This window comes from Euprymna scolopes, chromosome 4 (genome assembly GCF_053919585.1).
Source record: "Euprymna scolopes isolate OS-2025 chromosome 4, ASM5391958v1, whole genome shotgun sequence".
NCBI lineage: Eukaryota > Metazoa > Mollusca > Cephalopoda > Sepiida > Sepiolidae > Euprymna > Euprymna scolopes.
Genome location: NC_136485.1, coordinates 140,694,313 through 140,712,102, shown reverse-complemented (window position 1 = coordinate 140,712,102; position 17,790 = coordinate 140,694,313). Strand labels below are relative to the sequence as shown.

At 33.5% G+C, this 17,790-nt stretch overlaps 1 protein-coding gene across 2 annotated transcripts in view; it reads right to left on the bottom strand.

Moving 5' to 3' along the window:
- Positions 1-17,790, bottom strand: part of LOC145269514 (sorting nexin-27-like) — a 382,840-nt gene that overhangs the window by 65,189 nt on the left and 299,861 nt on the right. For both annotated transcript variants that reach the window (XM_080125260.1, XM_080125270.1), the window contains exon 5: positions 12,410-12,480. In XM_080125260.1, coding sequence (XP_079981386.1) covers positions 12,410-12,480 — 71 coding nt within the window. The remainder of the gene's footprint in view (positions 1-12,409; positions 12,481-17,790) is intronic.

Sequence of the window (17,790 nt, the reverse complement as noted above, 5' to 3'; positions counted from 1 at the left end):
AACAATATATCTATAGGATGCCAATGATATTTGTTAGCAATTTTCTACAACTACTTTTAAGCATATTTTTCTTTTAATTATGTTGTCAATCTTGTCTTCATGAAAAGAGTTAACTATATCCCCCCCCCCCCAGGATAATTGATTATAGACAATTTTTTGTAGAATTTGTGCAAGTAAGACAAATAAGGGGTTAACAGACTTCCTCGGTATCAGTAGGAGGATGATAGAAAAGATCAGAATAGAAAGATTCAGGATTTGACAAAGAGACGACATTAGAAAAAAAAAAACAAAAGGCATGATCGATGACTAGTTTAATGATGAAAAGTAATTTTAATTGACTTCTTTTAATAAATGTTTCTTGAAAAAAAAAAGTCAGTTTTAATTGTTTTCATTACAAATATTTCCTTTGGAGTTGATCGGGGGAGTAGGGAATAAATCTTTGGATAAATTTTTACAAAATAAAACAAAAAATGTTTTAATTCCTTCGGAAATTTTTTTTTTTTTCCTGATCACATGAGTGCGAGGATTAAATTAACACTTCAAATACATTAAAAAACAAGACATAGCAAACTGATTTATTGGAATTTAAGTTTTTTTATTTTACAAAGGAGTTAACACTTATCAAGGCCCAGAGGCCACTCAAGGATAAGGGTTAATGAGTGTACGGTAGTCAATGGGACAATATCGTAGTAATCATTAGTAGTGGAAATTTGGTAAACTGTATTACTTAAGGGGATGGCTCATCAAGAACTTGTTTACATTGAACTTTAAGACAACCATTTTGTAGTTAGCTGGAAAGCAGGGAGATTGAACAGAGTTTTACAGGCGTGCAGTTCTAAGAAAGAAGCTTTGTTCATGGAATCTACATTTAGGTTTAGGCACAGATAAAGAGTGGGAGAAATTATTGATAGTGGTTTCAGATAGACGAGTGTTTTAATTAAAAAAAACTTTCAAAATTATACCATCCTTTGAAAGTGTGTAATATTGAACGACGTGAGAACAAAAGATTTTTATATTGTACTTTTTTTTAAATCAATTATTTAAAGTCGGAAATTACTTCCAAACAAGTTTAATTTTGTAAACTAATAAAAATGTGTTAATTTTATGAGGACAGAATCAATTTGAAATTGTGTATCATGCTAAACCAGCTATAAAGTGTCCATTTTATAATAAGCATATCAGGAACTGAACTCCATGTTTTGTTTGTTTTATTTCGTTTATTTAACAATATATACATCATAACCTACTACTATCATTATTTGTATTATTATTATTTTATTATTTATATTATAATTATCATTATAATAATAATAATACTGTAGTGCTGAATCTACACTTGATCCCCCGTTTTTGTTTCCATAAGGAATAGAACAAACTTAATTGTTATGGATTTTCCAACAATACAGACTCATATTTGAAGTATGAACTTCATCAGCAAATCAATGATTAAGTCATGTAAATAACAAAGATATCGACAATCAAAATAGTTCATAGAAAAACGAATCAATAGATTTGTAACCTGTAATCAATGAAACTTAACCTTAGTTCAATAGTTAAAATAGTATGCCAACCAGCCACCTTATTTGCATATTTACGCCAGCTGTTGTCCTCGTCTTGGTTATGTTCAGGCTGCTACAACAGCTGAGCGATTCAGAACAGAAAATCTAAACAGAGCCCACGAAGATCATGGCTCAAGATTGGCTGGTTTTCATCAAATCCACATCATTGATGTACCTATTTACTATGCCTCCCCACGGGAGAGAGTTAGACACCAGGGTCGTTTTTTAACGTGGAGAAAAGGTACAAAAATAAAAATTGTCTCAGTCGTGAAGGATTTCTCCTCCACCGAAAGAGAACAAGAAATGGAAGTGCAGCCTCTGAAGAACAGATACTACATGTAGCTAACCTTCAAGATCGCAGAATTTTTTATCTCCAGCACAGCAAATCCAAAACCTGTTAAGGAATTATAGTTGTACATATATGCAGTAGCAACATTGTTATATTCATTTTATGGATTTGCGGTTCCCAAACTGACACGTTCTTGCTTGCAACAGATGCAGGAAAAAAAAACAGAACAATGGATCCCGATGTTGATCCTCCTGGATTTCCACCTAGTAGCCAAGTGGCGTCGACACTACCATGTTACCACTGCAACTAACGCAGTGAGAAATCAACTTTTCTGCTGTTGTACATTCCATTTTTCTTGAGGTAGCTTTTATTACGTTATCGAGAGGCCACACGTGGATAAGGTTTAAAGAGTGAACAGTAGTCAATGAGACAATATCGTAGTAATTGTTAGTAGTAGAAATTTGGTAAATTGGATTACTTAAGGGAGAACGGCTCATAAAGAACTTGTTTACATTGGACTTGAAGACGACCATATTGTAGTCACCTGGAAAGCAGGCAAACGGAAGACAGTTCTACAGGTGTGCAGTTCTAAGAAAGAAACTTTGTTTGTTGAATCTATGTTTGGGAAATTATTGATAGTGTTTTCAGTTAGACGAGTGTTGGTTGGTTGGTTGTTTTTGCTTTACGGCATATCAACCTTTTTCAGGTTATTTAATGCCGAATCCAAAGATTTTGAAGAAAGATTTTTTTAATAGAATATATTTGTTGTTTTCAAGTTGGTACTCGGGAGCAATGGCAATTAAAGGGTGGCTCCACACTCCCCAAAGCCTGCAATCTGGGGCCTCACCACTGGATATAGTTTAAGGTCATATCCAGGACCTAGACAAGTATTTCTCGTGAAAGTTTGGTGAGGTGGAACCATAGATTGGAGCTCAGATGAGCACTTAGCATGAAAATAATGATAAAGAAGAGACAGGCTCGCAACGTCTCTTCTTGGTTCTTCTCAGACCACTAAAGTTAAGCAACAATGAGGCTGGCCAGTACCATATGGGTATCTGGATGTGCTCTTCACTTATCTGTGCATCATTTTCAGTCGTCCTGAGTTTCTACTTGCCACTTGAATAAAACAGTGCTGACTCAGGAGGTGTAGCTGGGGATTGCGCAGCTCTTGCCACAAAAAAATTGGCAAGTCACAGCATCATCAGTAATGTTTGTGATCTTCATAGACAACAATGGACAGAGTTTTTTTGTTATTATACCAGTTAATTTATTCTGACTATAACACATGACTCAATGTCCTGAGCCTGATATAGTGAGGGTGCCACTAATAAAAATCCATGATTTTTACTGAGTACAAACCTTCAAATAACGTGTCCAAATTTGAACCAAATTGTATTATTAAGTTTACAAATTAGTTATTTAAGTGAAGTTACTATTGCAAATTTTAAAAATAATGAAAAAAAATCTGTATTTCGTCTGTTGATTAAGTATTGCTTTCTGATGGGAAAAAATACTGTTCAAGTAAAACAATGGCTGGATAAGTTTTATTTGGTCTTTGCTCCATCAAAAATAAGACATGATTGAAGTAAGAAAGATGGAGAAGACATTCGAAGAAGGTAAAATGGTACATGGTATAAGAAACAGTTATTTCATTACTTAGTTAACAGATGAGAGATGGGAAAATTATGGGGAGAGACGGGGGGGGGATTATGGGGAGAGACAGGGAGGGGCAGATTATGGGGAGAGACAGGGAGGGGCAGATTATGGGGAGAGACAGGGAGGGGCAGATTATGGGGAGAGACAGGGAGGGGCAGATTATGGGGAGAGACAGGGAGGGGCAGATTATGGGGAGAGACAGGGAGGGGCAGATTATGGGGAGAGACAGGGAGGGGCAGATTATGGGGAGAGACAGGGAGGGGCAGATTATGGGGAGAGACAGGGAGGGGCAGATTATGGGGAGAGACAGGGAGGGGCAGATTATGGGGAGAGACAGGGAGGGGCAGATTATGGGGAGAGACAGGGAGGGGTAGATTATGGGGAGAGACCGAGGAGAGATTATGGGGAGAGACCGAGGAGAGATTATGGGGAGAGACCGAGGAGAGATTATGGGGAGAGACCGAGGAGAGATTATGGGGAGAGACCGAGGAGAGATTATGGGGAGAGACCGAGGAGAGATTATGGGGAGAGACCGAGGAGAGATTATGGGGAGAGACAGAGGAGAGATTATGGGGAGAGACAGAGGAGAGATTATGGGGAGAGACAGAGGAGAGATTATGGGGAGAGACAGAGGAGAGATTATGGGGAGAGACCGAGGAGAGATTATGGGGAGAGACCGAGGAGAGATTATGGGGAGAGACAGAGGAGAGATTATGGGGAGAGACAGAGGAGAGATTATGGGGAGAGACAGAGGAGAGATTATGGGGAGAGACTGAGGAGAGATTATAGAGGGAGATTATAGGGGGGAAGATTATTGGGGTGGAAGACTGGGGGAGATTATGGTGGGGAGACTATGGGGAGATTATGAGGGAGGGGAAAAACAATAACATCAATGCGTTATGTTGATTAATCGGAGAGATTATGGGAGAGACAGGGGGGGGAAAGATGGGAAATTATGGGGAGAGACAGAGAGGGATTATGGGGAGAGACAGGAAGGGGTAGATTATGGGGAGAGACCGAGGAGAGATTATGGGGAGAGACCGAGGAGAGATTATGGGGAGAGACCGAGGAGAGATTATGGGGAGAGACCGAGGAGAGATTATGGGGAGAGACAGAGGAGAGATTATGGGGAGAGACCGAGGAGAGATTATGGGGAGAGACCGAGGAGAGATTATGGGGAGAGACAGAGGAGAGATTATGGGGAGAGACAGAGGAGAGATTATGGGGAGAGACAGAGGAGAGATTATGGGGAGAGACAGAGGAGAGATTATGGGGAGAGACCGAGGAGAGATTATGGGGAGAGACCGAGGAGAGATTATGGGGAGAGACAGAGGAGAGATTATGGGGAGAGACAGAGGAGAGATTATGGGGAGAGACAGAGGAGAGATTATGGGGAGAGACTGAGGAGAGATTATAGAGGGAGATTATAGGGGGGAAGATTATTGGGGTGGAAGACTGGGGGAGATTATGGTGGGGAGACTATGGGGAGATTATGAGGGAGGGGAAAAACAATAACATCAATGCGTTATGTTGATTAATCGGAGAGATTATGGGAGAGACAGGGGGGGGAAAGATGGGAAATTATGGGGAGAGACAGAGAGGGATTATGGGGAGAGACAGGAAGGGGTAGATTATGGGGAGAGACCGAGGAGAGATTATGGGGAGAGACCGAGGAGAGATTATGGGGAGAGACCGAGGAGAGATTATGGGGAGAGACCGAGGAGAGATTATGGGGAGAGACAGAGGAGAGATTATGGGGAGAGACCGAGGAGAGATTATGGGGAGAGACCGAGGAGAGATTATGGGGAGAGACAGAGGAGAGATTATGGGGAGAGACAGAGGAGAGATTATGGGGAGAGACAGAGGAGAGATTATGGGGAGAGACAGAGGAGAGATTATGGGGAGAGACCGAGGAGAGATTATGGGGAGAGACCGAGGAGAGATTATGGGGAGAGACAGAGGAGAGATTATGGGGAGAGACAGAGGAGAGATTATGGGGAGAGACAGAGGAGAGATTATGGGGAGAGACTGAGGAGAGATTATAGAGGGAGATTATAGGGGGGAAGATTATTGGGGTGGAAGACTGGGGGAGATTATGGTGGGGAGACTATGGGGAGATTATGAGGGAGGGGAAAAACAATAACATCAATGCGTTATGTTGATTAATCGGAGAGATTATGGGAGAGACAGGGGGGGGAAAGATGGGAAATTATGGGGAGAGACAGAGAGGGATTATGGGGAGAGACAGGAAGGGGTAGATTATGGGGAGAGACCGAGGAGAGATTATGGGGAGAGACCGAGGAGAGATTATGGGGAGAGACCGAGGAGAGATTATGGGGAGAGACCGAGGAGAGCTTATGGGGAGAGACCGAGGAGAAATTATGGGGAGAGACCGAGGAGAAATTATGGAGAGAGACCGAGGAGAAATTATAGAGGGAGATTATGGGGGGGAAGATTATTGGGGTGGGAGACTGGGGAGGGGGGATTATGGGGGGGGACTGGTGGGAGATTATGGTGTGGAGACTATGGGGAAATTATGGGGGAGGGGAAAAACAATAACATCAATGCGTTATGTTGATTAATCGGACTATTATTCTCACCCAAGACGAGAATAATAGTCCGATTAATCAACATAACACAACCATCCACATCTCATCTCAAAAATTCAGAATTGCAATAACATTAGTGTTTTGTGCATTTAAGTCAGGAAGCTGATATCTTCAGACAGGCTGATCTGCTGACACCAGTGGTAAACTGGACAAAGCAAAAAATATCAAAGACAAAAAGTCACAAAAAAAAAAAGCTCAAGTGAATAACATCTTGCTTCTTTATAGCGACAAAAAAATCTATAAAAAAGAAACTTTGTTAATTTTTCTATTTTACTTTTTTCTATGTATATACAACGAAATTAAAGGAGAAAAGAAAAAATTAAATGCAAAAATGGTTATTTTGATCCAATGCAGCATTTAAATCATAGTTAGAGAAAGATTAAGGGTGAAGGAGAGAGTAAGGTAGAACAAAAGAGTTAACAGGGGAAATTAGAATAAATATTCTTTTTTGTGGAATATAAACCCTTTCACATCACATCACAATACCAATAGTAAACGATTAGTTGAACATGAATGATATTTTACCAATAATAACAGGAGAGGTTTTTTTTTTACTGTAACATAAATTTGATAGTGTTCCATAGTCTTTTCATTATCCATTGCACCAAACGTACACAACCAAATGCTGAAAGTGAGTAAAGAGATGAAAGGTTCCTCTTCATAAGAAATAATCAACATTTTTGCTAATCTCACTCCAATGAATAATATTTTCATATCATTTAGATTCAGAACTGGAATAATATTTTCCTTTTATAAAGAAACAAAAATTGATTCTATTCCTTAAAATTGTAAACATGATGTCTCACATCTTTGTGAAGCATTACATCTTGAAAATTGTAAGTCATGAAAACGGCTTATAAGGCATAACAGAGACACAGTCTTGCATGTAGTCGTGAATTAATGGCATAAGAAGTTGCCATGGAAACTGGAAGATTATTCTGAATAAGAAAAGGATGTAGCCAAGGTCCAACAACGATTATCAAAGGTGTACGTTAGGCAATTTGTGTTATAAATAGGGCACCAAAGCAATGTTAGAATACAACGTATTCTAATTGAATCCTTTCATTTTTTTACCATTTTTTTTTATATGCCAAAGAGATCGCTCATGGCAATAAACATCAAGATTTTTTTGTCACAGAAAATAAACCATTTACACAAGCTGATGCATGCAGAAAATGTAACTAGGAAAATTATTTTTAAAATCATATCTAACATTTAGAATTGTCATATCTAACATTTACAATTGTCATATCTAACATTTACAATTATCATATCTAACATTTACAATTATCATAATCATATCTAACATTTATAATTGTCATAATCATATCTAACATTTACAATTGGCAATCATATCTAACATTTACAATTGGCAATCATATCTAACATTTACAATTGGCAATCATATCTAACATTTACAATTGGCAATCATATCTAACATTTACAATTGGCAATCATATCTAACATTTACAATTGGCAATCATATCTAACATTTACAATTGGCAATCATATCTAACATTTACAATTGGCAATCATATCTAACATTTACAATTGTCATAATCATATATAACATTTAGAATTATCATAATCATATATAGCATTTAGAATTATCATAATCATATATAACATTTAGAATTGTCATAATCATATATAACATTTAGAATTATCATAATCATATATAACATTTAGAATTATCATAATCATATATAACATTTAGAATTGTCATAATCATATATAACATTTAGAATTGTCATAATCATATATAACATTTAGAATTGTCATAATCATATCTTACATTTAGAATTGTCATAATCATATCTAATATTTAGAATTATCCTTATATGTAACATTTATTGATTTTTTTTTTTTTTTTTAAACATAGGAGTTACCACTTATCAAGGCCCAGGGACCACTCTAGGGTAAGCGTTAATGAGTGCACAGTATTAAATATAATATCGTAGCAATCGTTAGTAATGAAAATTTTATTATATCTTGACTTGAACAAAAAAATAACTGAAAAAAAAAATTTTTTTTAAATTAAAAAACGTTTTTGTTTATTATCAGTTAGTTGTTATTAAAAGAAAATTCATAAATCTTACCTTACATCATTGTAAGGTAAGATTTATGAATTTTTTTTTTTTTTTTCTTGATTTGAATTTCAAGGTTCTTAAAGTTTTTAAAATTGTCCAATAATCATTCATCGTATGTTTTTCATAACACAACGAATATCGTTTTCATTTTTTGTCAATAAATTTTCCACTATATAATAACAGAAATATTATATATGTAAAATGCATCCCAAAATTCTGACAATAGCACATCCCTTCTGCATAAGTACCCAAAATTTTTAGTAAAAATCTAAACAAAAATTCATACTTTGGTTTGCAATTTATTGAAGATATTTTTTATTGATTATTGTATAGAAACGAGAAATTTCTTGTGGCAAAAACATACATTTATCACATTTAGTGGCTCGAGTAGAATCAATGGATTCCATCCAAGAATATAAGAAGGCAAGATGGCAAACAACCAAGTTCCCAAATAACCTGCTGAGGAAATGACAAAAGGAAAAAAAATGTAGAGAATGTATTCTCTCCATTCGTTATTCAAGTATTGCAATGAATATTTAAATTTAAACTCGTAAAATCATCCAAGTAAACCTGGCTGTAATTTGGCTCCAAACTGTCACTTATTGTTTCGTATTAGACAAGAATTGGCGCCAAAATTATTAAATGAGAGAAAAGTAGGAAAACATTAACATCAATTTTTGATAACAAAAATGTTTTTCAAAAAATCTGAGATCAAGGTCAAAGTCTCTTGTCTACACAAATTTGAACCGCAATTCTAAGAAGTAGTGCACACTAGACGTACCTATGACCTGTTGGGTCAAAGTCAAAACCACTAGCATTATTTATGCTACTTTAATTTCATTTAAATATTCAAAATATATTCTGCTGTACTGCTTCTCGGTTGAATACAACAAGGTAGCCTTCAAATCGCAAGTAAACAAATTCTTGTTGAGCCATTCTCCATAAATAATCAAATTCTACCCAATTTACACCATTAACGATTACTACACTACCAACTTACATTCATTTACCCTTATCCTCGAGTAGCATTCGGGTCTTGATAAGCTGTGACTCATGTAAAAAAGAAAAAAATTGCTAACAAATCCTTTTTGCAAACTGAAAATAAATTTCTTTACTTCTATATTATCATACATATATATAATAGGACATACAGCATGATCACATTGACACACCAATTCTCATTAGATCACCAAAGTTAAGCAATGTTGAGCTTGGTCAGTACCACATGGGTGACCATTTGGTAATACTAAGCGCTGTATGTAACAGGATCTTGACACCTCCCTGAAGAATTGCAAAAACCAATGTCATCATTTCCACTGACTGGGATATATATGTAACTTGGGGCCACTTGTGAATTTGATATTCCCATGTAACTTTCTTCTTTTGAAGGAAACTGGTTCATCCAACCTAGTATGAGTACCACCTTGGTATATTATCATCATTAATAATAAAAGATTATTTTGCTATCTAAGTTAGATGGTTTTATGGTGTGCATGAGGACCGTAAATTAGTTCAAAATAGACTCATTTGCTCAGAGACACATGAAAACTATCAGAATGATTGAATTAATAGTGAAAAATAAATAGCCAAGTGAAAGGTAGCTGACGTAAAGTTAACTGCGAATTACAGCTAATTAGAATTATTAATATGGAATTCTTTTTATTTTAGCATGTGTTTTGAGTCGTTAAAATATATAGGGAAAAAAAACCCAGCTTTCTGTTCATAAAAATCCTATTTGATGTTAGGCGCACATAGGAATGAAGGAAACTTATCAGGAATAGTTGGCCAAAACGTCTTGAAACAACAATTATATAAAGATGAAGATAATAGTTCGCAAATAAATACAAATATACAAATTACTCATCTCAAAAGAATTCCAATAATTAAATAAATATCCACCAAGTTTTTTTTTTTTTTTTTTTTTTTTTTTTTTGATTGGCATTCTCCTGGATGAATGTTTTAAATTTAGAACCCTGCCCCCAAAAATAAAACTTCATTATTTTTTTAAGTTAAACTAGCACACATTTCGTTAGGAGTCAGTTTTTCAGCCAATTCATGTACTAAAGGGAAGTAACTTTGATTTTTAACCAAGGAGTTACTGCCCTTATGCAGACTCATTCCTCAGAGAATCAATGCAAAAGAGTTATGTGTGTGTATATCCAGAGAGAAGAATGGGCTGGATGAAGGAGTAAGAAGTGAGGAAGGGGAGGGAGGGGAACGGGTGGTGGGAGAACAAAAGAGAAACAGATAGAGAGGTAAAAATAGAAATAAGTTACACTTTTGCCACAGGCAACACCAGGTAGCTCTGCTATTAAAAAAAAAATAATGTGCAACACCCAAAAAATGTAAAAGTAACAGGAAATTAGTTTTTGTAAAGAAAATAACTTTAAAAAATAATTTAAAAAAAAAACAAAAATAAATAAGAAAATAAAAAAGAGGAATACAATCTTGGGATACATAGAAACAAGCATTATCAGTAATAGCACTAAATTAAAAATTAATTTAACAGCACTAAAAAAAAGTTTCTTTTTTTTTTTTTTTTACTTATTTGCACAAAATTTATCAGATTGTTAAAAATACAAAAATTACAAAGATTATCGGATTTGCCTAATTACTATTAATCAGTTATTTTGTTTTAAAGCTTTGCATGGGAAACAGTGTGTAAATAGGTTAATGTAATTAATGTTTTCTGAAAACATTAAATTGCTGCAAAAATAACATTTGTAAGAGACAATTTTTCTGGAAATCAACTGATTTAATCATTTATGAGAAGACGTTCTTTATATATATATATATATATATATATATCAGAGCTCTATGGACAAATTTATCTTTAGTTGACCTTTGACAACTAAATATTTTCGTTTCCTAGCCAAATAGAAAAGTTACTAGCCAAACCCATATAATTTTTGGAATATGACATCTTCGTTCTGTGACGAGTATATACATCATAAAGATTCTTCTGTATATTTTTAAATAAGTGTAATTCTAAATCTACAAAAAATTTTATGTTGATACTTGAAGGTATAAACGTTCTGATTTCTTCAAATGTTTCTTACAGTCTTCGTTAAAAAAAAAAAAAGAGTACATTGTTCTATTAAACTTTTATTGTTTAAATAATTTAACTTTGTTCGTTTTATAAAAAAAAAAAGTTAGAAAGATATTTTTCACTCAGTAATGAGCCTTCAGTGAAAGAAATACAATTGCTAAAAGATAAGCGCTTCATTATTTCAAGTTGCCACTTTGAAAAATCACTTGCAAATGCGACTGTTTCACTTGCAATGTAGAGACCTGTATATATATTTGATAGATGTTTAGCTATCGGTTATTCACAAAGAGTTCATAACCGTAAGAAAATAAAATTTTAAAGTATTTGGTTTTATGGAAATCACTCCAGACAAGGCATGAAGCCACTTAATGTATAGCTCTAAAAAAAAAAAATAAATAAATAAATAAAAATACTACTTCAAGGTCAAAAACTTCCCACCGATAGGTGTTATATGGCATAGATTCTAATCCAGAAAACAGCAATTCTTTCCTCTTTGTCAGAAACATTGATCATGGAATATGAGGACTAAAGGACAAAGAGAAGCAAGAGTTACAAGGCTGCGAAAGTAAACCCAAGATCCACTTTCTACTCTCCTTAATTATTGAAACACATTTGTTTGGAAATTTTGAAAATGCGATTTTGTGTTAATACTTTGTTTATGACCCAGTCATGGGCAATAGTTTTAAAAAAATATTATTTGGTAAAGCAGATGAATTTTTCAGTGTAGGCCAGATAGTTTACTCAAAATAATGATATTCACAAAAACATTCAAATCAAAATTAATGAAAAAAAAAACTATGTTAATCATAATGCAAGTTAAAATAAAAAGTCTAAATTGTACATGTTTTCTTCTTTGTGGTGTCTTGTGGGTACTAACGAACTCTGAACTATCAACAAAGCAATTAATCAAATACAATCAAGCTACAATAGCCTATTGGGTTTTGATAGACACTTTTACTGGCACAGTCCTACAGTAAAATTTACCTGTCTACTTATATTGGTAAAGTTAAACACATGGTAAATTTTTTTTTTTTAATTGAATTCTAGGACAAAAATTAAAATTACCTGTCAACACTCCTCGAGAAAGTACAGATACAAAACTTTTTCTACAAGATTTTTGTGTAAGATCCTATTGAAAGTAAATAGAAATCACTTACTAAATTGGAATCACTTGCTGCCAAAAATTCTTGCATCGTTTCACTCTCACCAATTACTCGTACTGCACAAGCTGAAATGAAAAATTATCAAGTTAATAAAAAAATTTACAAAATTAAAAAAGAAAAAAAAAGAAAAAAGGAAAAAAGAAAAGAAAAAAAAGAAACACTTCAAGTTGTACAATTTAATAAAATATAGGTCAACTCCCTGGCCTCCGACCAAGGTAAAGAAAACAGTTCTAAGACTTGAATAATCAATCATCACAATATTCTTATTTTTAGTTGAAAGTAAGTTTCAATTTTATTTTTCATCAAAATATGTTGAATTTAATCAAAGAAAAACAGCAAATGGGGAAACAGACAACAACTTGGATGGCACTGAAATTTTAGTATCGATTTTATTTTATTTACATTGACACCTCAGTATCACTGTTACATTCGTAAAAAAAAAAGACCAAAGGCAAAATGTTCTTTGACCTGTTTTGAAATTCACTTTGCAATTTCATCCACTTCTACAGATAACATACTTTAAAATATATTCAAAAGATTTCACTAAAATCATTTTTTAAACAACATCACTTAAATGTAATTAAGTAGAGTTCGTTTATTAGTAGTTATATAATGCTCCACGGCTTAATAATAACACATGGTTTTGGTACTTTTTAGGGGATCAATTAGGTTTTAAGGACTTCACAAAATAAGCAAAATAAAGAATACGCCTTTGGCTAGACACCAGTTGACTATCTACACATGTGACATTTGTAAACATGCAGATAAGAAAACGCAGTTGTTTTCTTATTTCTCTTTAAAAGAAAAAAAAAGTTTATATTTAGTAGAATAATAATTTAAATATATATGGAATAGCTGCAGAGAATGAACTCCCTACAAAACGAGAATTTAGAATAAGGACACAATCTATGTCTATTAAAAAGTTTGGTAAATAAAATAAAAAAACACACACCGTAAATCAAAAAATAAATATTTAATATATTTCCCTCCCCTTTTCTTAAAATAAATTTTTCCTCCATATTAAAAAAAAAAAAATAAATAAATAAATAAAAAATCGACCTTGTGATGAAAAAGTATTATCTGTTTCTTTAGAGACGCTATAGGCATAAAAAGTTAACTTGCATAAAAACTGGAAGCATGAGTCAAACAACAATGTACCAAGTATTTTTTTGGATGAATTCACCCAGGACTAAATATAGACAAGGGACATTCTAGAGACTGGCTAAAAAAAGGATCGCTCCACTATGATCAGGAGAGGATTATAATGGCTGACTAAGATCATGGCTTTATGACCAATGCTTTTAAGATTAGTCTCAGCAATGACAACAAGTGCAGGTTCTGCCACACAGAAGTAGAGAGTGTGAGCCACCTGAGATCCAACTGAAAGGTTATGCTTGGGGGGGGGGTACTATACAATGTGACACAATGGAGTGCGTAGATATCTCCACTGGACAATCTTTAAAAAGTTGAATATCAAATGTAGCAGCAAGTCTTGGAAACATGTTTACCAGAAAGAACAGTGGGAAATAAGTCGTACACCATCCATTATGACTATGCAATTCCTACAGCTACGTACCTAGAAAACGGAGCTATTGAACCTGACAGTGATGTAGGATAAGGAGAAAGAAGCAACCTTAGAAGTTAGTGTCTCCAATGAGACTGGGTTAAACAGATCTAAGAGGGAAACGATAAAGAAATACCAAGGTCTGATGTACTGTATGAAAAACTGGAATCTTAGGAAGATCTACATCATTCCAGTAATTATAGAAACAACCACACTCATGAAAAAGAATTTCAAAAAGTTCCTGACAAATATATTCAGTGGACAAAGTACAAGAGAGATTCAAACAATTACACTTGAAGAGATGGTTAGAATCTTAAAAAGGTCTTTCAGTTGAAATAGCAGGTGAATGGCATCCGATAGGATATTCTATCTCCAGCTAGAACAAAATAAGAAAATTAAAAATAAAGAGAAAGAATACTCAGCAATGAGTTCTAAGGTAAAACTGCTCCTTAAAGTGTGTGTGTGTGTGTGTGTATATATATATATATATATATATATATATATATATATAACCAGTTCTATTTACTTGTATTTTTTTTTTAATCTATGCCAAGATTCCCCACCCCAAATATTTTTTTCTATTCAAAGGAAGTAACAATGAAAAAATACAGAATTATATCTCACCCTCATACATTTTTTACCTAAAATGGTGGCCATAATTCCTAGTCAGAATTTTAAAAATGTTAATTTTGTAGGAAGAAAGCTACAGATGAGAACTTTATATATTGGATTGCACATACACATACATCCTGCTCATGTGTCCTGCATCCTTGATGCATTCAAATATCAAAAGATATAGTAAACTCCATATCTGTGCATCCAAATGCTGCACTTCAATTTTCTCCATGAAAAAGTATACGCTGCACAATTTGTTTAAAAAAAAAAAAAAAAAAAAAGTTGCTTTTCATAATCAAATTTTTAACCATTAATGTTTGTCGATTTTCTTGCCAATAAAAACTGTATTATTCCCTACTTTCTCATTCTCTTTGATCTTCACAGCAATTTGTTAATTTTCTCAAGTGTTTCAAGCCAAGTGTATAAATAAATTGATGAGGAGGCATTACCAGCGACGAACTGGCACCCTGTTGTGGAGATGAACCCATCTGTTCAACTATTATCAGAATTATTATCACAACTAAAGAAGCATTTAACTGATACAGAATAAAAGGTGAGGTAAGACGGATTTTTAGTTTTTGGTTTTTACTTTTTCTTTTATTTTTATTTTTATTTTTTTTTAAGTGAAAAAAGTTGCGTTCTAAACGTTAGAAAAAAAAATGGATTATGGATAAATGAAAATTCAGTTAAGATTTCTTTGAATATGCCATGGTTTTATAATGCCCAGATAGAGCGTGGATAGATATTGTTAATAAAAAAAACACACACACACAAAAATAACTAATAATTCTCAAAAGAATATAGTTTAATTGAATTGTGATTAAATGGAAATAGTTTTTTTTTCAATTTCGGCTTTTTATCAAACAATTTTTGTTCTGTTGTGTTTGTAATTCAAAAAGATTTAAAAAATTTTTTTTTTTTTTTGGATAATGATATACAAAAAGACTGGTTTCTGCAGTTAAACACTACAAATTATGAAACTTTGGTTGCAGCCAATCAAAGCATCATGTGTGTTTGTGTGTGATTTAGATAATTTATTAAAAATCACTTGGAAAATTTTCACATGGAGTTATCTAAAAGAATTTTATTTTTCACAACTAATAGAGAAAAGTAAAGGTCAATATTTTTACATATGCAAAAATAGTTTAATATATATTTATGAATTTGAAATAGCATTCAAATCAAGTTTTAGTGCATTTTTTTTATTTTTTTTTTTTTTTTTACAAAAGAAAAACCACTTAACAGGGCCCATGGGCCACGCTAGGATAAGGGTTAAAGAGTGTATAGTAGTCAAAGGGATACTATCACAATAATCGTTAGAAGTGTGAATTTGAACTGAATTTAAATGATATTTTCAATTCACACATACAAATATGTATACACAAAAGCTTCTCATAACCAGAACCGAACCGAATCAAAATAGCAAACCTCGCATACATAAAATATCCACTATTCTTTCAGATAGAGTATGATAACAACAATCTTTTAAATGTATTATTGTGAATATATGTGTCTTTTATAAAAATATTCATTCATTATCCACATACGTGTTTTATGTTCACTAATAACCATCACTTTGGCTCATAACTGTTTTGTCAGTAGAATGATTTGAACCATGAACTAGAGTCAATATTAACTCCAATCTAGCATCAGTATCCATAGTCACGGCTATATTAAATGTGAGAGAAATAAACCCCATATTTTAAAAAAAGTTTCAGAATGTGTTCAAGAGAGAAAGAATTTATGCAATATTGTTGAATTAGGAAGTGTTCATATTAAGTACAACTTAAATGGAGCGTTCAATGATGGTTTTATTTTTTTTTTTTTTAAATATAAATAAACATTATCGTCAATCCAACATTCTTATCTATTCAGTCACCATGACAACTATATATACACAGTGTAATCATGCTGATACAACCAAAGTTAAGCAATCATAAGTCTGGTCAGTACCAGATGGGTGACCATTTTAGAAGAGTAGGTTCTGTATGCATTGCACTGAGACATAGAAATTTCCCGCTGGATAGCTTAGGGCACTTTTAAAACCACTCTGAGAGATGTACCCTCAGTCTTCGTTAAGACATGCATCTAGAATAAGGAAAACTTTTATGTAAAACCTGAGGTCTACTGTATGCTCTGCCTTGTGGTAATCATTTCCACCAATTGAGGTTAGCAGTGATTCCAAAACGTGTGGATGGTTCAACACAAAGCCTTCATCACTATAAACAAATCATCCGTGTTGATTTTGGACAACTTAGTTGCCTGAACCTCATGCGTTGAAATTCAATAGAAGAGTATATATATAATTATTACAATAATAATTTCAATACCTACAGACACTAGTGTTTCATCATTTTGGGAATCATCAGTGCAGGGTGACACTATTACTACCAGTCAGGAGATTCAAACTCGGCCACGAAGCCATCTCCGACTCCATTAGCAAGGAATAAACCTCAAGGTCAATTTCAACTGCGAGAAATATCGTTCAAATTTTAACATTTATTTTTTAAATGTTGTAACATCCGGCCATAGTGATCTAATGATTATAACATCATGATCTGCGGTGTGAGCTTAAACAACTGACTTTCTATTTCAACTTTAAAGTGCTCAACAGTAAGAAACCGAGTTTCTTAAAGGGGCTGACATAATTATTACAATAATTTTAATACCTACAGACACTAGTGTTTCATCCTTTTGGAAACCATCAGTGCAGGGTGACACGATTACTACCAGTTGGGAGATTCGAACCCAACCACGAAGCCATCTGTCTCCATTAACAAAGAACTAACCTCAAAGCCAATCTCAACCACAAGAAATATTGTTGAAATTTAAACATTTATTTTCAAAATTTTATTTTTTAAATGTTGTAACATCCAGCCATAATGATCTAATCATTCATGTGTGTGTGTGTTTCCTTAAAACAAATATACGTTTATAATGTATATATTCAATAAGGCTATCTTAAAATTGCAACAGTTTAAACTCAATGAAAATGGATTTACACTTTCAGAGCATATGTAACTTTATTAAACATTTCAAAATCACAGGAATATAGACTTAATAAGATGAAGTAATTTAAACAATATGAATGTGAATTAAGGGTTCATCCCTGTGATTTTAGAATGATTAATTTTATATATATATATATATATATATATATATATATATATATAAAATGTATGCAAGAAATATATAG